Source organism: Pseudophryne corroboree, chromosome 6, assembly GCF_028390025.1.
Source record: "Pseudophryne corroboree isolate aPseCor3 chromosome 6, aPseCor3.hap2, whole genome shotgun sequence".
In the NCBI taxonomy this organism is placed as follows: Eukaryota; Metazoa; Chordata; class Amphibia; order Anura; family Myobatrachidae; genus Pseudophryne; species Pseudophryne corroboree.
In genome coordinates, this window is record NC_086449.1 from 452526710 (window position 1) to 452552357 (window position 25648).

The 25648-nt window shown below is 41.4% G+C and overlaps 1 protein-coding gene across 1 annotated transcript in view; it reads left to right on the forward strand.

Annotated features, from left to right (window-relative positions):
• CRELD2 (cysteine rich with EGF like domains 2) overlaps nt 1-25648 on the forward strand; it is an 82196-nt gene that overhangs the window by 39486 nt on the left and 17062 nt on the right. Inside the window, exons 5-8 of the mRNA XM_063927130.1 lie at nt 486-662; nt 4707-4802; nt 12615-12698; nt 14476-14571. Coding sequence (XP_063783200.1) covers nt 486-662; nt 4707-4802; nt 12615-12698; nt 14476-14571 — 453 coding nt within the window. The remainder of the gene's footprint in view (nt 1-485; nt 663-4706; nt 4803-12614; nt 12699-14475; nt 14572-25648) is intronic.

A 25648-nucleotide genomic window follows, 5' to 3' on the forward strand; every position in this document is an offset into this window, starting at 1 on the left:
TCCCCCTGCTCACAGGCTCCACACTTCACTCCATTTATCACAAAAAGTGCTGTGACTTGGTTATGTTTGTGTAATTTGCTGGTAAGTCTGAATGTCTGTAGTGCCCAACTTGGTAGGTAGAGCTCTAGTATGTTTGAAATAAGATGATGATTCTCATTTTCTTTGTGGTTGTTGCTTGCCTTGTTACATGTTTGGCATTTAGATATACCTATTTGTAGTACTATGCAATATAATCTATTTATTATATACTAAAATTAAATGCCTTTTAGGTGCTACATTCTATAATTAATGCACTGCTCACTGAGTTAAAACAACTGTGGAAATTATGTAACGTAGCATAAAAAAATAATAATACAATTATGCATGTAAATGGATCTGCTTTGCTTTGTAAGCCTAGACCAACATACAAGTTTAACATGTGTAGTAGTATGCAAAATAGAAAATAAATATTCTATTTTTTACAACACTTTTTTTGTTTGTTCTAGCTTGCCTAGGTGGATCAGAGCGGCCCTGTCACGGGAATGGTTTTTGTAGTGGTGATGGCACCAGAGGCGGAGATGGCTCTTGCAGCTGCCATGCAGGGTATACTGGACCATTTTGTCTTGAATGTGCAGATGGACACTACAGTTCTGAGAAAAATGACTCCCACGCGGTTTGTACTGGTAATTTTTATTCACACTATCTGAACATACAGTATAATAATGTTGCATTTCAGTTCTAGTTAATGATTTACACTTAATGTAAACAACATATAGCAAACAAAATTATTATAGTTTCTGAAATTAAAACTGTGTTAAAATTGCTTTTAATTCTGTGTATAACATGCATTTTTAATGAGTCTACACAGTTGTGAAAAAGTAATTCTACTAATACATTTAAATTTTCATGTAAGTTTAACTTGGATTGTGCTGCGGTGCATTATTTTGAATATTTTCCATTTCAGTGCATTTATGCAGCTGAAAGCAAGCATTCAGCTCATTGGGAGCGCATTGTAATGCCCTGATGTAGTTTTGAGTAGTGTTTACTTATGCTTAGTGTGAACAAGATAACTTCATGCTTTATCTTAGATGCATGTTTAAACACCAATTAAATGCCTGTGTAAACCCGTAGATACTTGGAATAGGCGTGCTTAGCGTACATTCGTTTTGTTTGTTTTTCTGTGTTTCGTTTGTTTTTTTACATTTATATATTTCCTGCCATATTGTAAATTTGAATTGTTTTTAGATAAACTGGCTTTCTTTTTTCTCCTCAAAATATCTACTCTACATCATCAATTTCTGGGATTCTATTAGCTAGAAGCAAAACTCTTGCTGATTTTTGCACAAATCAAGTTTCATGGCAGAATAGGACATTTTGAAGTAGAATGTTCTTCATTTGTTGCACTTGATTGTGTAATATGTATTTTTATATTCACATTTAATGGAAAGAATATTAGTAGTGCGATTGCTGTATGGTGTGGTGTAGTAGTGAGTAGGACTGGAAACACTAAGGCCACATTCTGCCAGTGCGCTGAGCAAAATCTAGCAGCCAAATGCAGACTGACATAAAACAGCTCCGCAAACTTCATGTCTCTCTAGTTCTATATTACTTGGTTGCACAATATAAAAATAATTGTCATGTATTTGTGTTTTTAAACCTATATATAGCTGTCCATGCAAAAACTTAAGTTGTTGTATTTTATTAGCTGCTGAGTATATTTTCGGTAAAGCCTTTGAAAACTACTTACACCTCTTTAATTGACATTGTAATACAGCATAGGAAAATGTGACATTGCTGTACATGCAGAAAGAATAGCTGTTGGTTTTTACAAACACATGTTATGTTGAGTTGAATGAATAACCTGGATCTTTCGCTTTGACAAATTTATAAATTAAACCTGCAGACACCAACAGCTTGTGGTATGAAGATGGTATAGTTTGATTATAGCAATCTGTTTTGAAATGTTAAATATATTTTGATCCCCTGGCCGTAGATCTCCAAGTAACGTAAAAATGACACTGCACTGTGATTATACTCTGCTGAAGGCTTTGGTCACATGGGTAGTATGAATACCACTGGTTCTTAATTGACACATAGAAGTGAGTGGGGAACACAATTTCCCTGTCACATAAGAGTTTCAGCAGTCAAAAATATTTGCGGTCCATTTTTCCAGTTAGAAAAATGAAGTAGCTTGAGTACAAGAGGTGGTTTCCCTTCACCACAAGCTCCTAATATAGGCGGTGATTCAGACCTGATTGCTGGGCTGCTAAAATTGTTGTCCTGCGATCAGATAGTCGCCACCAAAGGGGAGTGTATGTTCGCTGTGCAAGTGTGCGATCGCATGTGTACGCCGAGCTACTAAAATTATCTGTCGACAGATAGCTGCAAATCCGTTCGCACCTCACTAGGGAAGCCAATCCCGGGCCATTTTTTCAATCCCGGGTATCGGGATTGAAAAATGGCCAATCCCGGGATTCTCGGGATACCCGGGATTGGCTTTTACCTAGGTGGCCACCCCGCACATATAACTCACCATATAACAGGGGCGGGCGAGAGGGGAACATCCTGTGAACGCTGCTGGCGGCTCCCACCAGCAGCTGACAGCGCAGCGTGACCTCTCACGCTGCCCTGGGGACCCGGAAGGAGGAAGCCGGCCAGCGTTTGAGCGTCCTGTGGACGCTCAACGCTGATCCCTGAATCCCCGGGATTGGAGCTTCCAATCCCGGGATTGGATCCTGGCCATTTTTGGGCCTAAATCCCGGGATCCCGCTGATCCTGGGATTGGCCACCATACACCTCACTCACCATCAAATGGTTTTTCCAGTGTGTGCAGTCTGTGCGCAGCCCAGGACTTACTTCCACAGTGCAATCAGAACAGGCTGATCGGGACTGAAGCTGACGTCACACACCATCCCTGAAAATGCTTGAGAACGCCTGCATTTTCCTTGACACTCCCAGAAAACAGTCAGTTACCACCCACAAACGGCCTTTTTCTGTCAATCGGCATGCGAATGGCTGTGCGATTAACTTTTTCGCGCCAGCCTGTCGCTGACCAGTGATGCCTCTTTGCCGACGCGTGTGCATATTGCGGTGCATAAGCATGCGCTGTCTATTGCTGATCGCCCGCTGTGTGAAAAACGCACATCAAAGATCAGGTCTGAATCGCCCCCATGGATAGTACATTTTTAACAAGTGAAGCTCTGTTATGTGAAAGGACAATAGTTTACCTTCTACTTCAATGCGTCTCTAAACGAGGTTCAGAAAAATTCTGCAGTCATAATTGTCCATGTGGTGATCTCATTAATATAGCACAGATGAATTAATTAGTATTTACTTGAAGCAGTTACACCTGATGTTTGTTGTACAAGGGAGAATCCGTTAATACTAATAGAAACATAGGGGCAGCTGTATTAAGCCTGGAGAAGTGATAAAGCAGTCATAGTTGTAAGGTGATAACGCACCAACCAATGAGCTCCTAACTGTCAATTTACATATTTGAGCCGATTGCCTGGTGCGTTATCACCTTGCATTTATCACTGCTTTATCACTTCTCCAGGCTTAATACATCTGCCCCATAGTTTGCTTAATCCTGTGAAAACATGCTGTATTTATAGTGGAATGAACATAGAAAAATATTATTTGTACTCCTACCTAGTACACTAGGTTCTATGCATTGTTCATACAAATGAGATCAGTTCAGTTGCCAGGGAGGCAGTTGGCTAACATCCACAATTCTGAAGTGGCAATGCATGCGCTGTAACATTTTTATGGTATGCTGCAGTGGTTATGTGTACTTCTGCAATGTAAAAAATAAGGAGTTATCCGCGCTAATGGAGGGTGTATGAATTTAGCAACTCCTTTTAGTAAAGTCAATAATAAAGTTAATACAGGTTGAGTATCCCTTATCCAAAATGTTTGGGACCAGAAGTATTTTGGATATTGGATTTTTCCGTATTTTGGAATGATTGCATACCATAATGAGATATCGTGGCGATGGGACCTAAATCTAAGCACAGAATGCATTTATGTTTCATATACACCTTATACACACAGCCTGAAGGTAATTTAATACAATATTTTGAATAATTTTGTGTATTAAACAAAGTCTGTGTACGTTGAGCCATCAGAAAACAAAGGTTTCACTATCTGTCTCACTCGAAAAATTCCGTATTTCGGAATATTTGGATATGGGATACTCCAACCTGTATTGGGAGCGCTTACTATAAATGAATAAAACAATGAACAAAACAAAATGCAATACCTGTAAAGCGTTAATGGTTAATAAAATGTTTAGAGCTTTTTTAGATTATTTGATGAGCAGAACGTTTGTGCATAGCTGAAGTGGGTTCCGTTATGAATGCCGGCAGCTGGGGACGCATATGGGTTAGCTGAGGGATGTAAGCTAACTATTCTGTCCCTAGCACTTACTATCCTCTGGCGGCTGTGTTCCCCTTGCCGGCTGGTTCCCTCGTTCTCCAGAGCGCTGCGTATAGCCGCGTGTCTTGCTGGCGGTCAGCGCAGTGCTTTCAGGTCACTGCTCATTCTGTGCATGGCGTCTGTGGGCGTCCGATGCGTTTCAGGCTTCTCAGCCCTTTCTCAAGGATAGTATGTGTTCCCAATATTAACTTTGTTTACTTCTGCGTCAGACCGTTAGAAAAGCTTATTAATTTTGCAAAGTAGCACTTCAAAAATGCTTATATATCTATAAATGTAATTTATATTTCTAGTGTGCCATACAGCCTGTGAAACTTGTACTGGGCCATCTAATAAGGACTGTAAAGCATGTAAGGATGGCTGGGTGAAAGAAGATGGAAGCTGTGTAGGTTAGTATCACTTGGTGCCATTTTCTTTCAGAAAGAAAGGTCATTAACATTAACCAACACAACTCTGCCAATTCAGGTGGGATCATTCTGATTTTAGGGGAGTACATGATTACCAGAGAAGCACAACATACTGTATATAGCATAATCTGTTGTAGTGAATGCCGTGTTGACCTTTAGCGAATGTTCAGGAGCTGTTCACAATCCTCTTACTGGAATCCTAGCCTATAAAAGACGTGTGTCCCTACAGTCAGAAGCGCCATGAATGCATATCACATAGAGATAAACACTGAGCGATAACGCAAAAATGATGAAAAAGTAAATTGCGCCCAGGCAACTGCTCAGTACCAACTCTCAAGAGCACCAATGCTTAAACAACATGTATAATGATAAAAGGGAGTTGTCCGCAAGTGCTACAAGTATTATAAGGAGGTTTTTCTCCTGCAGGGTCCACAGGTTATCCACAGGATAACATTGTGATATGAGGTAGCGACAGCGGATTGGCTCCAAACGATCAAAGCTTTTCAGCCTCCCATAATGCAACAGCCCTGTCCCTATATCCCCGCCTCCTGGCTCAGGCAATTCAGTTTTTTATTTGGTGCTGCAGGAGCTGGACCATGGTCAATGGGCTGCTGGTTTTTAGCAGCCATAAGCTTATTTTATTTTTATAGTCTTGCTCTATTTTCTGAGCGATCTTTCTAAAAAAAAGTCTATGTACCTTAGAAAGAGTCGCTCCAACAACTCTCTGCCGGGTCGCAGCAACACTTACCCACGTGTACAGTGCTGTTTCGGCAGGTGTCTGGGTAGGATGTACTAGCAAGTCCCGCAGACATTACCAGGCTGTGGCCGGAGAACAGGGATAAGGTAAGGCATCTGTTCTGCTTAGTAGGGGAAACTCGGGACACAGCCGCACTGTTTCGGGGTGGAGACTACCGAACAGTCGCTGACGCGGCTGCCACCTCTGGTGCACCAGTGATAGGCCTCAGGGATCATAGGCTCCAGGGGTAGTACGAGGCCGCGAGCCCTAGGGTTGATGTCAGCAGTCGGGAGTAAGATGCTCCCTTGGTCGCCCCTCCCCCCAAGTTCATGACCAGTTTCCTCCGAGTTTCCCGCCAGGATCGGAGATCCCGCTTCCGTCTGAGACGCTGTGTATCTAAAAGGACCTAGTCGCAGCATAGGCAGCTGTGTGACTGGTGCGTCGGTGTTCACTTGGGCGTCTGTGTTCACTGTAGGTTCACGGGGCGATTGTATACACTAATAGCATATGGATCCACTCAGCTTAAAGTCTCCCTGTATCCCACTCTCCTGAGCCGAATGATACAGCACTAAGTCTCTATCTACCTTTGGTACGAATAGTTGGATAAGTGCCTGATACATATGAGTCTGTAAACTATTGCTGCTGTATTCTTTCGCTGTGCGACTGAATACGTTTAAACTCCTATATAAGGTAATGGAGTAATATGTTTCTCCTACTTACTTGAAATGTATCTGTAGTTGATTATGTGCTGATATTGCTTATTATACTAATGTATAACCTGTGACTGATTGCTAGTGTGATATTTTCTGTCAGTTTCTGTGTATTCAGATTCTCAATGCTGGTGCAAAGAAGGGAGGGATCGGATTGTATGTCACTTTAACAAAATTTAAAGTGATTGCAGTCACAATTTGTGTAGTTAACACTGTAAAGGTGTGTGATTTATTTATCATGTCTAAGAGAGGAAAGGGTGAGGAGGATACACTCTCCACAGCAGAATCAACACTCATGTCATGTTTGTCTTGCAAAGCTGGGTTAACCTCTCAGGATCTGGTTCAAAATGGATTATGTGCAAATATTGTTTTAGCTTTCACCAAAGCCTCTTGAATAATCCGAGGCAGGCACAGGTTCAGGTTGAACCCCATGGGCTACTTTTGCACAGATATTGGGGGGTCATTCCGACCCGATCGCTTGCTGCAGTTTTTCGCAGCAATCGGGTCGGAACTGCACATGCCAAAGGCCGTCGTTTCCTAGTGATCGCTTCTGCCTGATTGACAGGCAGAGGCGGTCGCTGGTCGGGAGGGGATGGCACGGTGGCACTTTGCCGCTGTTATGGGGGTGCGATCCGGCCAACGCAGGCGTAGCCGGACCGTGCGGGGGGCGGGCTACAGCGGTTGTGTGACGTCACACGCAGTTGCTGCGACCAAGGGCAGTGACTATCAACTCCCGGCCAGCTGCAGGAGCTGCGCTGGCCGGGAGTTACTCCACAAGTACAAAAGCATTGCCGCTGTTCGATGCTTTTGTACTTGTGCGGGGGGGGGGGGGGGGGGGGGCAGACTGACGTGCTGGGCGTCCCCCTGCATGTCCGGGAAGATTATCTTAGCTGTGCTAAATTTAGCACAGCTACGATCAACTCAGAATGACCCCCATTATCCAGTGTAGCTGAGCAGATAATGCTAGCTCCTATACTAGGGATAGGTTACCCTATTAACCCTCACATGCAACATTCCACCTCGGGGTTATCACATCCAGTACAGGAATCGGCAGCCTCTCAACAGAAACAGGCTGAAAGGTCGGTTGTAAGTAAATCGCATAGACCTAAAACAACATCTTCACAGTCTACACATGTTTCAGATAAGGACTTGTCGGAGGATGAGGACTCATCGCACTCCCTCCTCACCTCTGTATGCAGGCCCGAAGGACTCAGCTCAGTGGACATTTCTGAGCTAATCGGTGCTATGAAAGCCATTCTATCCTTAGAGGAGGCAGCAGAGCCTTTGTTAAAATCTAAGGCACCTGTGTTTAAACGGCCCAAAATAGTTAGGACTGAGTTTCCTGGGACAGAACAGCTGACGGAATTTATGCAAGAGGCTTGGGTTACACCCAGTAAGAAGTTTAGAATTCCAAGGAAATGGAATTCCCATTATCCTCTTCCGGCTAGGGACTGTTTAAAAAGGGAGGTGGCTCCCAATGTAGATACGCATGTCATCCAATTGGTGCGAAAATCTACATTACCTCTGCCTCAACATCATTAAATAATGTCATGGATAGGAAAATAGATGGTTTTCTTAAAACCATTTTCTCCTTCTCTGTGGCAATCATAAGACCAGCCTCGGCTTCGATGATAAAAGCAGTGGCAGCCTGGGCTGATGCATTGGAGGATGACCTTTCAATGTCATCTAGAGAGCAAAAATCCCATATTGCACATATCAAACAGGCAGCTATTTTTATGGAAGAAGCAGCCTTGGATATGGGTACACTTGCCTCTCAGGCATCAGCCTCAGCATTAGCGGTTTAGCTACGTACATGGAAAGCTGATTTAGAATCTAAGAAGGTTCTGGAGTCTTTGCCTTTTACTGGAGATATTCTTTTTGGTAAAGAATTAAACAGTATTTTGGAGTCAGAAGCAGACTCCAAGAAAGTGAAGTTTTCTTCCACACATAAATCCAAGCCTAGATTTCCAGCTTTTCAGCCCTTTCGGACTCAAGGAAAAGGAAAGCGTTATGGTAAACCGTCTCAATCTGACAAGTCTTGTAAGACTAAAAAGCATTGGGCTACCAGAGGACCGTTTCCAAATCAGAAGATAAACCATCAGCCTGATGGTGCAGGCTTCTACCTGGGGGACCCCAGGGTGGGAGGCAGACTTCTTCAGTTTGCACAGATCTGGCAGCAGTCTACGACAGATGCCTGGGTGCAAGAAGTGGTACCTCGCGGTTATGCATTTGCTTTCAAGAAACACCCTCTGCAAAGGTTTTTCTTTATACCAGCCCGTCTTCAGTGGAAACGAAGGCCAGGGCTTTGCAAGAGGCAGTTTAGAAGTTGCTTCAGTCAGGAGTGATGATTCCAGTTCCTCCTGCACAACGAGGACAAGGTTTTAATTCCAACCTGTTTCTAGGCCAGAAGCCAAATGGGTTGTTTCAGCCCATACTCAATGTCAAAGTGCTGAACATGTACATTTGGGTGCCTCATTTTCATATGGAGACTTTTTACCTTCCATTATTGTGGCCATGGAGCCGGAGTATTTTATTGTATCCCTGGATGTTCCTGTAGCACTGTCCCATCAGTGCTATCTCAGGTTTGCTATCCTCCAACAACATTTTCAGTTTCAGGCCCTACCATTTGGACTGGCCACAGCTCCCAGAGTGTTCACCAGAATTATTGTGGTATTGGCATCTTATCTCCATCAGCAGGGGATAAGGATTTTTCCATACCTTGACGATTTATTAATCCTGGTACAATCTCAGGAATTGCTTCAGTGTCATCTGTGGCAAACAATAGCTTGTTTGCAGAGACCCGGTTGGCTCATAAATTGGGCAAAGTCGTCACTAGTTCCGTCACAACGGATGACTCACTTGGGGGCTGTGTTGGATTCAAGTCTTCAGAGTCATTTTATAGCTGAACAAAATATCCAAAATTCAGTCAAGGATTCAGGAGCTGCTACACAGTCAAAGGGTATCCAATCACGCAGCATTCGACATGGTGGAGTATGATCAGTTCCTCTCGAGGCCTCTGCAACGTCTGATCCTTTCCAAATAGAATGGTTTTCATCATACAATACAAAGTGCAGACTATGGTCCTTCCTCTGGAAGTAGCCTGGTGGCTACAGACATCCCATTTGGACAAAGGGAGACCCTTTTGGATATCAGATTGGGAAATTCTGACAACGGCTGCCAGCCTTCAGGGCTGGGGAGCGATGTCAGGAAGGAGTTGCTTCCAGGGACAGTGGACTAAGGAAGAGAGTTGCCTGCCAATAAATATATTGGAACTTCAGGCCATATATATGGGACTTATTCAGGCAAATAACATCCTTCAGGGGAAACCAGTCCAAATCTACTCTGACAATGCAACGGCAGTAGCGTCCCTCAACCATCAGGGAGGAACATGCAGCCAAACTGCAATGAAGGAGGTAAGTCACACGTTAAAGTGGGCAGAGCTTCATCATCCAGCCTTGGGGCGAATTCAGACCTGATCGCTGCTGTGCGTTTTCTCACAGCAGCGATTAGATCTGAACTGCGCATGCGCCGGCAGCGCAGTGTGCCGATGGCTGTCTTAGCCCTGCGATTGCCTCTGCTTGATTGACTGACTGGCAGAGGCAGTCGCTGGCCGGGAGGGGGTGGGCCTGCAGCATTTGCCCGCCATTTAAGGGGTGCGGTCCATGCAATGAAGGCATGCTCAGACCATGGGGGGTGGGGGTGGGCTGCGTGACATTACATGCAGCCGCTGTGACCCGGGCAGTGACTAGTAGCTCCCTGCCAGCGCGCAGGAGCTTAGCTAGCTGGGAGCTACTCTTCCAGTACAAAAGCATTGCCGCTGTGCAATGATTTTTTACGTGTGCGGGGATGGGGAGTCGGGCCTGACATGCAGGGCGGACTAGCCCTTTGCTGGGCGTCCCCCCCGCATGTCTGAAAACTGATCGTAGATGTGCTAAATTTAGCACATCTGCGATCTGGTCTGAATCTGGCCCCTGGTCTGCAGTGTTTATTCCGGGAGTCTTAAACTGGGAAGTGGATTTTCTCAGTTCACACGCCATTCATGTAAACGAATGGGCTGTACACACCAAGGTCTTCCAAATTCTGGTAGACAAGTGATGGTTACTGGAGATAGATCTCATGACGTCCCAACAAAGTTCCTGCATACAGGTCAAGAACAAAGGTTCCCAAAGCGATCTTTGTGGATGCCCTATCAGTGAAATGGGACTTTCGTCTGGTCTATGTGTTTCCACCAATTGCCCTGTTACCCAGGGTGATGCGAAAGGCTAAACAAGGAAGGGGCGCCGTGATACTAATAGCTCCGGCTTGGCCCAGAAGACATTGGTACACAGATCTGCAGAGGTTGTCGATGGATGCTACGTTCCTACTCCCTCAATGTCCAGATCTACTGTCTCAGGGTCCTTGCTATCACAAGCACCTGGATCGACTGTCTTTGACGGTGTGGCTCTTGAGACTTCCATCCTGAAAGCATGAGGATTCTCACAACAGGTAATTCAAGGAAACCTTCCTCAGCTTGCATTTATCACCGAATATGGCAAGCCTATATTCAATGGTTCAGTGACCGAAAATTTGATCAGAGATTCCAGAGTCCTAGCATTCTTTCAGTTAGGAATGCACAAAGGTCTAAGGGTGGCTTCTTTGAGAGTGCAAGTGTCAGCATTGACTGTATGGTTCCAAAAGACAGGATGTGTGCACTATTTTCCAGGGAATGCTGCACATTCAACCTCCTTTTGTTCCTCCTACAGTGCCTTGGGACTTAAGTTTAGTCCTAAAGGCCTTTCAAGTTGCCCCATTTGAACCACTAAAACGAGTGGATTTTTAATGGTTGACAGCTAAAGTTCTTTTTCTACTGGCTACTGCTTCAGCTCGAAGAGTTTCAGATTCAGGGGCATTGTTTTATCGTCCTCCTTTTTCTGTTTTTTTTTTTTTTTTTTAATCCAGATAGAGCGGTTCTCAGAAACAAATCTGGATATCTTCCTAAGGTGGTGTCTAAATTTCCCCTTAACGAAGAAACTGTAGTCCCGGTGTTCCAAGGGACGGGACCTTTCTGCGGGAGATGCATCATTGGACGTAGTCCATGCTTTAAGGATCTATGTGGATCGTACCAGTGACATAAAAAAAACAGACACTCTCTTCGTTCTCTACGGATTTCACAAGAGAGGATGGCCTGCTAACAAGCAGACACTGGCGAGGTGGCTTCGAATAACTATTTCAGACGCATATTCGCAAGCAGATTTCCCTGTTCCGGCTAATGTCTCTGCTCACTCTACTCATAAGGTAGGTCCGTCATGAGCAGCACAACGTGGTGCTTCAGCAGAACAGATATGTAAGGCAGCCACATGGTCTTCCATTAACACATTCATTAGACATTATGCCTTTGATACCTTTTGCCTCTCAGGACACTGAATTTGTATGAAGGATTCTCCTGTCCAATCAGGAGCGTCCCCACCACTAAATTGATGTATAGAAACCTTATGTCTGGAGACTAAGAATTCTATTGGTGGGTCAAACCACATGATCTAGCCAGATGGTATAAAATGGCTGACATGGTTTGTTCTACTATACACCCTGAGGAAGAAAAGTGTTCCGAAACGCATTTGTGTTGGAGTGGAGTCACCAAGTTTGATACTTATTCATTCCACAGATATTTACCTGATTTGGGTTGTTTATTTGGTTACCCTCCCTCGGAGAGAAGTAATATTCTAGAAAGGGGTTGATGGATGCCTAAAACATCCCAGGGTACATAGTGGAACAAACCAATGTTAACCAGAGGGGTACTACCACTATTTTTTTATCTTGCTTTTATGTGAATTCAACTTTTTATGTAAAAATTTATTTTTTTGACATTCTTGAACTCTTTTACTCGTGGGAAGTGTGATTTGCTGTGGAGAATGCCACCTTGGAAGATCATGTATAAAGATACCTTTCAATGAACATAGGGCATATTTTCTAGGCGAGTGCCTATCCTATGGGATACAACATCCTATTCTACACCCCTATGAATTAGGGTACCTGTATGAAGAGCTAAAGAAACCTTTTGATGAACGAATCTCATTTTATTGAGGTCAGTTGATAGGTTTCCGATTGTTATATGGAAAAGTCATCACATATATCCTATTGATGCTGTCGTTTTGTTCTTGTCTTTGAATCCCATGGAGAAATATAGGACTTCCGGAAACTCCTGTGGATTGATAAGAAAAACCTCCTTATAATACTTGCAGCGCTTGTGGACCACTCCCTTTTATCGTTATACTGAACGATAACTGCTCATTACTAATCTCTGACTTTACACAAGCTTATATTTTGTTATTTTGTATCTTACACATTTTTAACATTTTGTCTTCAATATAGACCACGATGAATGTGCAGCTGAAAAATCTCCTTGTAAAGAGGACCAATATTGCTCAAATACAGAAGGATCTTTTTCATGTAAAAGTGAGCATGTCTTACATTTCTACATTTATTTCTGAATGCCCTTCTGTTTTCTCCTTCGTACATATACCCCTATAATCCTAGTTAAATTCTAAGACTTAGGGGGGAATTCAAGTGTTTGAAAAATCTGTTGGGTGTCTAGTTTTTCCTGTCTATTATATAGGAAAAAACAGTCACCCAACTGACTTTTCAAAATTTGAATACCCCCCTTAGAGAGAGAAAATACTAACCAGCCTACTCCTGTCCTTTTTCAAATACAGGGTTCTATTCATAAAGAAAACGAAAAATGAGTTGATACTTAACACTATGCATCGCATCGGTTCGATGCGATACATAGCTGTTATAAGTAGCAATTCATATATACTCACCCTTCCGGCGAAGCGATGCGGTGTCCCGGGCTCCACTGATGCTCTCTTCTCTGCCGGTCCCCCTCGGCGGTCTTGAAGTCAGCCGGCGGGTCCTTCTGCGCATGCGCTGCCTGCTGACCTCTCGGAAGGCTGCAGTAGCTGAGGGAAGGTCAGGGGGCGGAGCCAGCGCTGAGTGCGGACAGAGAACAGGGAAGCATTGAGCTTCCCTGCAGTTACCACACAGCAAATCAGGTTATGCCATCCGGAGATAGTGAACCAGAACTCCTTGGAGAAGCGGAAAGCTGATCTTTCCACTCCTTCATGAATCGCACTCACCATATTAAAGTATAGTGATGTGATTCAGGCATGGAGCGGGGGTGCCGCTGGAGAAGTCAGGGACTTCTCCGTGGTAACCTGCTCTGTGAATTACGGTAAGCAGAGAAAAGCCCTGTTTAAAGCAAAACAGGGCTTTTCCCTGCTGCATGAATAGACCCCACAGTCTGTCACATGGCAGTTAGGAGCTGATTGTCTGATACTTTATCTCTCTCCAAGGCTTAGTACATATGATCCTTAGTCACTTAGGGGTCTATTTACTTAGTTCTGGAGAGAGAGAAAGTGCACAGAGATAAAGTACCAGCTAATCGGCTCCTGTCATGTCACAGGCTGTGCTTGAAAAATTACAGACAGTAGCTGGTTGGTTGGTACTTTATCTCCGTCCACTTTATCACTCTCCAAGGCTTAGTAATTAGACCTCTTATTGGGGGTCATTCCGAGTTGTTCGCTCGTTGCCGATTTTCGCAACGGAGCGATTAAGGCGAAAATGCGCATGGTACGCAATGCGCATGCGCTAAGTATTTTAGCACAAAACTTAGTAGATTTACTCACGTCTGAACGAAGAATTATCATAATGTCTCCACACAAGACCACTGGGCATGCGCATGAGGCCATAAATGAGGTACATATAATACACTCCCAGAGGGCGGCGGCCTAGCGTGTGCAATGCTGCTAAAATCTGCTAGCGAGCGAACAACTCGGAATGACCCCCTTTGTGTTAACACTTCAACTAAAGGATTGTTGTAGTGGTTGGTATTAATACCATCCGCAGTCAGTCTGGCCACCTGGATTGTTCACAGCAGAATATCGGGAAATGAGTAAGCTGAACTTGTAGTAACCAGTGGTCTGTCCACTTAATAACGGAGTCTGCATATGGTATGATGTTAGGAGAGGAATAGAGGTCGTAGGTCCATCCAATTGCACAGAGTAGTGTTGCATGGTTCCTGTCACCCTGATGTGGGAAGACTGATGGGAAAGGCACGTCTATATTAAACAAATTATGTACGTCTAATTGATAATACCGAATAGTTTTAGTTTATTATGCTTAATGGTAGTAATGTGTATATGCAATCATGTGAACGTGATGTGCTTATTACTAGAATGTGATGAAAGCTGCTCTGGATGCTCTGGTGAGGGTGCAGATAAATGTACAGACTGCACAGCTGGGTATGTGCTACAAGATGACAAATGTACAGGTAAGTTTATTGTATTATGTATTATTGTCTGCTTCAGTGGCCACCTTTTTATATCAGCCTGTCATGTACTCCAGTACACAGCATGCACACTATATTTGGTCAATGGAATTGCCTTGGTGGATATCAAATAAGCAGTGTTAAGTGAAATATCTCAATTTGCACATGTAATTACGAAGACTTGGCTTGTTAATATGGTAAGAGAGGTGTAATTCAAAAGGTTACCAATTCTATAAAAATATGGTTGTTGTAATATCTTTAACATGTATGTCAATGATAGCTCATGGTTGAAGTGGTTTAATTTACACGTATTTCATTGGATTCATGGGGGTAAATTTACGAAGGTGTTTTTTTTTTTTTTTTTTTAGAACTGGTGATGTTGCCCATAGCAAGCAGATTCTATCTATTATATTCTAGAAGCAGCTAGATAAATGTTAAGTAGAATCTTATTGGTTGTTATGGGCAACATCACCAGTTCTAAAAAAACTCCCACCTAAATTAACTCCATGGTCTGATAATTGTAGCTTCGAGATCTGAACACTGTTCTGAGGGGTGATATTTAGACCATACTTTTCCTAACATGGGGCCACTTATTTTAAAGACTTCATTTAAATAAAAAAAATAAAAAAAAAAAGATTTTAGCAGACAAATGCTTCCAGGAATTGCGCCTGTCACTGAAAATTGGAGATTGCATCTATGGAACCAAGTGGATTATTCCTAGGCCACCCATTAGCAGATCCAGCAGAAAAATATCTCTGGCAGGTGTAAAACAGTTTTAGCAGGTTCTTGTAGTCTTGTTTTATAAACGTTAGGCCACGGACTCCTAACAAAAACCTATAGAACGTATGATGTTGCCAACTAACTTCATCCTCAGTATTCATCATATGCCTAGCAAAATACAGTAAACCTGTTTTAATTCATAAAACATTTAAAGCACCATATACTTCCCAAACAGTGATAGCAATAGTTTTCTGCAGCGGGGTACACTGGGATTCCACAGGGAATAACATCGGGGTGTAGTGTTGGATCTTGATCCGAGGCACCAACAGGCTAAAAGCTTTGACTGTTCCCAGGATGCACCGCACCACCTCCTCTCTAACCCTACCTCCGTGCACAGGAGCTCAGTTTTAATGTTGGTGCCTGTATAGCAGGTCACTAACAGGGGAAACTGCGTTAGGCAGCCCTGAGGAAAAGAAGAATAAAGCTTTATTGAAGATACTTCATGGGCCGCAGCACTTTTTATGTTCAGGGGACATACTGTGCTGCGGCTCCATCACCTCCCCACTGCGGCGCTGTATACTCCCGCGGCCTGGTTCTCGGGTACTTACAGCGGAGACACACCGGTATTCTGGCATACCGCTGCTGCACATCTCCAGGATCGCGTGGCTGCAGGACACGGGGAGGAGGTAAGAGGGTCCCCCAAGTGGGACACGCGGAGCTAAATCGCGGTCTCCAGGAGACGGACCACGCAGCTGGTGTGGACACTGTACGGCTCAGGGACTCCACTATATCAACCAGGGCAGCCGGAGCGCAGGTCGGTTTTCTTGAAAAAACATTTGATAAAGTCTCCATAAGTACCGTGGTGAAGTCCAGCTTGAGGGGATAAGGTGCTGACCTGTAGCCCCGCCTCCCAGCTCCGGGCGCTATCTACCGCTGGTGTTCCTGCCCTGGAGCTGCTTTCACTTTCTCCCTCTCTCCCTGCAGAGATCTGGCGCCATTTCTGTAGCAAGGGCTGTTCTCAACTGGATTGCTGGGCTGATGTCTCCTCTGTAAAGCCGCCTGTCACAGCGCTGTGCCTTTACAGTCACTTGAGTATTCTACATGTCGTTTAGACAGCGTTAGTTAAGAACAAGTGTAATTATAACAGAATAGGTAGTACAATTATTCTGTGATATACATCCAGTATTACTGTGCATTGTTATATTTCTCTGCATATACATATCTATTGTCATATGTAATTTGCATGTCCAGTGCAGTATTATCGTGGTGCACTTTATATCAGTATTGTTTGTGACTCAGTGTGCCTATAGCTGCTGTGTTTTCTTTTAGTGTATCACACCCTTGCTATCACTTTTATTTATTTATTTATTTATTTATTTATATAGATATATAGATATATATAGATATAGATAGCTACACATTCTATACAGCTCCGTGTATTTTTCTGTGTATTTCAGTCACCCCATACCGACTTAATTCTCTGTTTGTGTCATGCTTTTATTAGCACATAAATCGGTGGATTGGTATATGGTATTCTTATTGTCTGGCTATATTGTACTGTGTGCCCCACGGCTACATTCCTCATAATGTCTGCCACACAGGGCGGTTATTCCGTGGACGCTCCTGCCTAAGACAGTGATGATCCCACGGATTTACCAGGGTGGGAAAACTGCTGCTGGGGATGTGGATGTGGATGCTGGGTCCCATACCTCTCCCACTCCACCTGTGGCTCCTGTGGCCAATCAAGAGCCACCCTGGGCTGCCTTCTCTTGTATGTTAAATACATTGGTAATACGTCTTACGTTCCCTGTGGTACTACCTGTGCCATTACAGCCACAAATTGTCCCTGTGGCAAATCCGCCTTGGGCGGACACTCTGTCTGCCCAGATACAGATTTTTAATAAATCTTTGGTTAAACAGAAGCCTACACCTCAGCCCTCTGGGGCCAAGGGGCACTCCAAGCGTGTGGTTTCCTCCTCCCAATCCACTCATGTTTTGGACACTTCGGATGAGGATGGGGCTTATACTGATCCGACTGACTCTGACTCAGCGGCCTCTGACGGGGAGCCTATAACTCAGGTTGATGTCCCTGACTTAGTGGAAGCTATCAAAATGGTTCTCCAGATTGATGATGAAGCATTTCCCACTACTCTGTCAAAGAAGCCTGATAAATTCAAGCGTCAGAAGGTGGTTAAAGTAGTTTTAACTCACCCTGACAGTTTAATTGACATACGTCAGGAGGCATGGGCTTCTCCAGGGAAGAAATTCTCCCTCTCTAAGAAGATGCTAGCTCGCTATCCTATCCCTACGGAGTTGAGTACCAAGTGGGAAACTCCACCTCTGGTAGACTGTCATGTCACACGGATTGTGGTGTCCTCTTCTCTGCCTGTCACTACTGTCACCTCCTTGAAGGAACTGACAGATGAGCGTGTGGAGGGATGCCTGAAGTGTATTTTTTCCCTAAATGGGGTGACACATAGACCGACTATTGCAGCCTCCTGGGCTGCAAAAGGTATCGAAGCATGGGTCCAGGTATTGGAGGATGAGCTACCTTCGGATATTTCTGACATTGCCAGACAGTGTCTGTCTCACATTACCACCGCCTCCGACTATATTTAGGAGGGGTCCTCTGAGGCGGGCATTATAGCGTCCAAAGCGGCCACTACGTCTATTTTGGCTCTCCGTATTCTCCGGTTGCGGTCCTGGAAGGTGGACCTGGATTCTAAGAAGACTCTGGAGGTGCTCCCTTTTTAGATAAGATCTAAACAAGATCGTGACTGACTTAGCCTCTGCGAAGACTGCATGCCTTGCTAATACTACTCCTTCTCCGAAAGCCAAAAGTACTACTTTTCTTTCCTTACGGACTTCAGGTAAATCGAAAGGTCAGGTGTACTCGAGACAGCCTCATGCTTCCAAGACTAGTAAGCCCAAATCTAAACAATCCTGGAAGATCAAAAAATGAGAAAGCGCTAATCACATCTGATGTGGATTTTATTTTTCATTCATTTCAATTTTTACTAAAAGCACATTAAATGTATTCAGTGCCGGCCGGCAATACACAAGAAAAATAATAAAATATTACAATAAAATTAATAATATTCTAGACATAACTTTTCATCTGCATATTGTGAGTATGATGACTCTAATTTATACTATATCTAAGTTTATAACAATGCACATAATATATTAGCCCGAGGATCCTCTTCTTATCCTCAGATATTTTGTTACTATTATGCTCAGGCAGATGGTAATCGTGTGTCTTTGTAACAATATTAGGCAATGCTTATGTCCGTGCGTTCCAAATTAATGGAGTGCGTATATGAAGAATAAATTAGACAGTCCTGTTGTTGATTTATAACGGATATTAATTGCAGTTTATGAAAGAAAGCTGATATGAATATGGTCACTGTACCACAGTGTATAATTGAAAAGTACCGTATTGAAACCTCTGTTCAGACGCAATGGTAGAGATGCTTCTCCTGGCTGAATGTATGCCTTTAATTGGAGTTGAACAGGTGTCCGCTCGTATCCACGGTGTGTTTGCTTTTTCCTCCCGGCCGGTGTGCACCACCCTCGGCCTTATCCGGAGTCCGTGTGCGGTTGATGGAGGGATTTTTCTCACCTCCACAGGGACTGTGTTCAGCTGGCCGACTGATGAACTCGGTCTGCAGTGTGCTGTGACCGGAGATGCTGACAGACGCGTTTCTCCGCCTATTAGTGAATATCGGCGGCTTCCTCAGTGTCATAAACTTTCTCCACTAACTTCTCCTCATTAAATACCCATTACATTGGTATGTCCATGTGCATTCAATTAGTTGATTATTCCTTTTCTCCCCAGACACATGTCCTATCTTAATTTCATTAAATATTCCTTTCCATATTACCTGGGAAGCACTTTATATATACATATATAAAAGCATAATATGCAATTCAAATATTTAAAAAGACACATATAAAAACGATTTTTTAGAATACACTATTTTGTATTGCCAATATCACATGTATTGCTACACAGCTATAATAATTACATTCTTTTGCATTTATATTTTTTCATTTCTTTCCTTTTGTATTTATATAAATAAATGATTTTAATTATTATTATTTAGTTAGCATGAAAAAATAATAATGCATTTGTTTCTTCATTTAAAAAACTCCACTGATTTTGTTAGTATTTATAAAGAATTCCTATCAATTGTCAAAATCTCATAAACAATATATATCTCTCCACCATTGTTTATTTATTTATTTAGGTCTATACTTATTCAATAAATATTATACTAGGTCTTCTAGTTCTAATGTATCCTAGGAGTCCCACATGTACATATTCCTTAGTTTGTATATATACACACACATGTGCATAAATGAACATATAAACACATGTGTGTGCATTTATTAGTGGACAGATTCCTTGTCCTCTCTATACTCCATTTAGTTCAACCGTGTCATTCAGGCCTAGGGGAACCATGGTGTCCAAAAGAAAAATCCAGTAGGCCTCACGCCTACGGAGCCTGTTAAAACGATCACCTCCTCTACTTGTAGTTTTAATGTGTTCAATACCTATCATGGTCATGTTCTCCCATCTTGCCTTTTGACACTGTATCACATGATCTGACAGGGGATGTTTGGCTCCTCTGATGATATTCCTCCTATGCTCCATAAATCTTATATGCAGGGTTCTTGTAGTCCGCCCCACATATTGTTTTCCACATTGACAGGAAATTAAATATATAACAAATGTAGAGGTACAATTAATGAAATCTTTAATGGGATATATTTCCCCTGTTGTATGGGATTTATAATTAACACTTTTTTTAGGTATATTAACACAAGACTGACAGTTAGCTTTGCCGCACTTATGATATCCTATTGGTCGTACGGGGAGCCATGTATTCTGTATTTTGGAAGTAGATGTCCTTTCCTTAACAAAATGGCTTGGTACTAATTTTTTACGCAAATTGTCAGCCTTCCTAAAGATCATAGATCCTTTCGGATTTATAAGTGGCTTCAATACATCATCCAAGAGTAACAACGAAGTATTTTTCCTTATTACTTGACTGATTTTGTGTGCACAACTGTTATATTGTGTAATGAATGCCATGCTTCTATCATTCTTATTACCTATTGCATGACCTTTTTCTTTCTTGTTCTTAGGTACAAGTAATTGTTCTCTTTGCATTTTTTCGGCTTCTAAAAATGCTTTTTCTAATAAATCTTGAGGGTAACCTTGTTTAGAAAATGATTCCATAAGTGTAGTAGCTTGCATTCTATAGGTAGTAATGGAGGTGCAATTGCGTCTTAGACGTACAAATTGACCCCTGGGGATATTGTCCTTCCAACACTGTTTATGGGAACTTTGGTAATTAAGATATTTATTATGATCTACTTCTTTATTAAATGTTTTTGTAACCAGTTTTTCCTGCTCAATTGTCAGCTCTATATCAAGAAAACTAATGTTGCTTTTACTAAAATTAAACGTGAATTTTAATCCATACTCATTGTTATTTAAACTATTTGTGAACAATTGTAGTGAATCTAATGTGCCACCCCAAACAATAAACAAATCATCTATATACCGGCCATAGTAGATCAGATCCGCCCCGAGTCCACTACCCCACACATGTTCCTCCTCAAACTTACCCATGTATAGGTTTGCGAGACTCGGAGCGAATCTGGCCCCCATGGCCGCACCCCGTGTCTGCAAATAATAATGAGTGTCAAACATAAAATAATTATGTGATAAAATAAATTTAATTGCTTTTAAAATAAAGACACGTAGAGAGTCCACAAGATCACTTTGTTTTAAATAATACTCAACCGCAGATATTCCTTTGTCGTGTGGTATGTTCGAGTATAATGCCTCGACATCACAAGTTAGTAAATAATAATTGTTTTTCCACACAATCGTGTTAATAACATTCAAAAAATGTTGTGTGTCTTTTATGTGTGATCTAAGACCCTCCACGTGTCCCTGCAAATAGTGATCAACAAAAAAGGACAAATTATTAGTGAGTGATCCCACCCCCGAAATTATAGGTCGACCCGGTGGATTAATAAGTGACTTATGAATTTTAGGTAACACATAAAAAGTGGGTGTGATGGGGTGTGCACAAAATAAAAAGTTTTGAGTTTCTCTTGATATAGAGCCCTCCTCATATGCAAAGTCTAATAATTCATTAAGTTGTTTTTGGAATAGGACGGTGGGGTTTGAATCTATGCTCTGATAGAAATGCCCATCTCGTAGCTGTCTATAACACTCTGAGGTGTAATCCTCCGTGTTTAGGATTACAACCCCACCGCCCTTATCTGCAGATTTTATTATAATTGATGTGTCCCCTTGTAATGTTTTTAGGGCTTTTCGTTCCCCAGGGGTCAAGTTATCCCAATATTTGCACTCCTCCGATTTTTCACAGATGTCCCTAAAGTTGGCCAGTGTGGCTTTATAAAAGCTATCCACATATGGCCCCTTGTAAGCTAAAGGGTAAAAATCTGTTTTCTTTTTAAATAAATGATTCTTTACATCATAGATAGGAATCTTACTTTCTATTATGGGTCTCTCTGTGGCTCCTTCCTGCTCCAGATATTCGAGGATCTCCAACGCATTAGAATCATCCTCATCCAATATTATGGGCATTTCATCATTTTTGCTATTTTTTAAAGCTTTGAGGGCAAAATACCTTTTCCTACTTAATGTACGGATGTACCGATTTAGATCAACAAAAAGCTGGAACAGGTTAGGTTTGGCCACAGGAGCATAATTTAATCCCTTTTCAAGTAAATTCTTGGGGTGGCACATTAGATTCACTACAATTGTTCACAAATAGTTTAAATAACAATGAGTATGGATTAAAATTCACGTTTAATTTTAGTAAAAGCAACATTAGTTTTCTTGATATAGAGCTGACAATTGAGCAGGAAAAACTGGTTACAAAAACATTTAATAAAGAAGTAGATCATAATAAATATCTTAATTACCAAAGTTCCCATAAACAGTGTTGGAAGGACAATATCCCCAGGGGTCAATTTGTACGTCTAAGACGCAATTGCACCTCCATTACTACCTATAGAATGCAAGCTACTACACTTATGGAATCATTTTCTAAACAAGGTTACCCTCAAGATTTATTAGAAAAAGCATTTTTAGAAGCCGAAAAAATGCAAAGAGAACAATTACTTGTACCTAAGAACAAGAAAGAAAAAGGTCATGCAATAGGTAATAAGAATGATAGAAGCATGGCATTCATTACACAATATAACAGTTGTGCACACAAAATCAGTCAAGTAATAAGGAAAAATACTTCGTTGTTACTCTTGGATGATGTATTGAAGCCACTTATAAATCCGAAAGGATCTATGATCTTTAGGAAGGCTGACAATTTGCGTAAAAAATTAGTACCAAGCCATTTTGTTAAGGAAAGGACATCTACTTCCAAAATACAGAATACATGGCTCCCCGTACGACCAATAGGATATCATAAGTGCGGCAAAGCTAACTGTCAGTCTTGTGTTAATATACCTAAAAAAAGTGTTAATTATAAATCCCATACAACAGGGGAAATATATCCCATTAAAGATTTCATTAATTGTACCTCTACATTTGTTATATATTTAATTTCCTGTCAATGTGGAAAACAATATGTGGGGCGGACTACAAGAACCCTGCATATAAGATTTATGGAGCATAGGAGGAATATCATCAGAGGAGCCAAACATCCCCTGTCAGATCATGTGATACAGTGTCAAAAGGCAAGATGGGAGAACATGACCATGATAGGTATTGAACACATTAAAACTACAAGTAGAGGAGGTGATCGTTTTAACAGGCTCCGTAGGCGTGAGGCCTACTGGATTTTTCTTTTGGACACCATGGTTCCCCTAGGCCTGAATGACACGGTTGAACTAAATAGAGTATAGAGAGGACAAGGAATCTGTCCACTAATAAATGCACACACATGTGTTTATATGTTCATTTATGCACATGTGTGTGTATATATACAAACTAAGGAATATGTACATGTGGGACTCCTAGGATACATTAGAACTAGAAGACCTAGTATAATATTTATTGAATAAGTATAGACCTAAATAAATAAATAAACAATGGTGGAGAGATATATATTGTTTATGAGATTTTGACAATTGATAGGAATTCTTTATAAATACTAACAAAATCAGTGGAGTTTTTTAAATGAAGAAACAAATGCATTATTATTTTTTCATGCTAACTAAATAATAATAATTAAAATCATTTATTTATATAAATACAAAAGGAAAGAAATGAAAAAATATAAATGCAAAAGAATGTAATTATTATAGCTGTGTAGCAATACATGTGATATTGGCAATACAAAATAGTGTATTCTAAAAAATCGTTTTTATATGTGTCTTTTTAAATATTTGAATTGCATATTATGCTTTTATATATGTATATATAAAGTGCTTCCCAGGTAATATGGAAAGGAATATTTAATGAAATTAAGATAGGACATGTGTCTGGGGAGAAAAGGAATAATCAACTAATTGAATGCACATGGACATACCAATGTAATGGGTATTTAATGAGGAGAAGTTAGTGGAGAAAGTTTATGACACTGAGGAAGCCGCCGATATTCACTAATAGGCGGAGAAACGCGTCTGTCAGCATCTCCGGTCACAGCACACTGCAGACCGAGTTCATCAGTCGGCCAGCTGAACACAGTCCCTGTGGAGGTGAGAAAAATCCCTCCATCAACCGCACACGGACTCCGGATAAGGCCGAGGGTGGTGCACACCGGCCGGGAGGAAAAAGCAAACACACCGTGGATACGAGCGGACACCTGTTCAACTCCAATTAAAGGCATACATTCAGCCAGGAGAAGCATCTCTACCATTGCGTCTGAACAGAGGTTTCAATACGGTACTTTTCAATTATACACTGTGGTACAGTGACCATATTCATATCAGCTTTCTTTCATAAACTGCAATTAATATCCGTTATAAATCAACAACAGGACTGTCTAATTTATTCTTCATATACGCACTCCATTAATTTGGAACGCACGGACATAAGCATTGCCTAATATTGTTACAAAGACACACGATTACCATCTGCCTGAGCATAATAGTAACAAAATATCTGAGGATAAGAAGAGGATCCTCGGGCTAATATATTATGTGCATTGTTATAAACTTAGATATAGTATAAATTAGAGTCATCATACTCACAATATGCAGATGAAAAGTTATGTCTAGAATATTATTAATTTTATTGTAATATTTTATTATTTTTCTTGTGTATTGCCGGCCGGCACTGAATACATTTAATGTGCTTTTAGTAAAAATTGAAATGAATGAAAAATAAAATCCACATCAGATGTGATTAGCGCTTTCTCATTTTTTGATCTTCTTGTTCTACTTCAGGGGTGAAATACCAATTACCCCTGAGAGAGCTGCTTACACACCTGTATAATCATAGCGCCAGGAGTTTTTCTTTTGCTTTTCTTTTTATTGGTTATCCCGGCAGCTTTGATTTATTGTGGTTTTTTTATTTTTCATTTTATATATATATATACATTTTTATATATATTTTTTATATATATATATATATACAAAAAATCTTTGATTAATACAATAAAGGGTTTTGAATTTTAAATTATTGTATAGGAAAAAGACACATTTGTGTATAAATTTGTTTAGCCAATATGACGCAATTAATGTGTATTACTAATAGACTTGAGAGGAGAGATTTATATTTAAAGGGTAATAATATTGTTAATACGGAAAAAAGCACCGGGGCGGTGGCTGAGATGCATGGTTGGTTCAATAAATTGGAGAACCTATGCATCTCTGAAACCAAGCACTGGTGAGACCAAGTATCGTTACAAAAATATTTAGATGGGGGGCTCATCCCTAGGGGTCTCAGAATCCTGAAGGAATCTACCTTCAAGGAGGATAAGACCTTTACTGATGAGTGGAACACCTCATTGGACAATTGTTCCAGGCATCTTATGCAGCTACTTATTAGATATAGAGAACAAAAAGTTAAAGAACTCCAAATAGAAATAGAAAAGGTACATTCGTCCCTAAAAGATTATGAAAAATTAGAAGAATTTAAAGAGAGAGATTTTAAAGTAAATAAAAAACTCTTAGAATTTGAACAATCATTAGTGGACAGAAAGGATCATAAAATGGAAAGGGATGTCATAGATTATGAGAAAGGTATATCCCGTGATTACAGAAAGGCATATTCATCTAATTATAATTCCTATCAAGCCACACCCAATACAGGGTATAAGAAAAGACAACCTTATAGAGGACAAAATACACCACGACAATGGGTTAATCAACATGAGACTAGGGGGAGGAACCCACGCATGCAAATGCA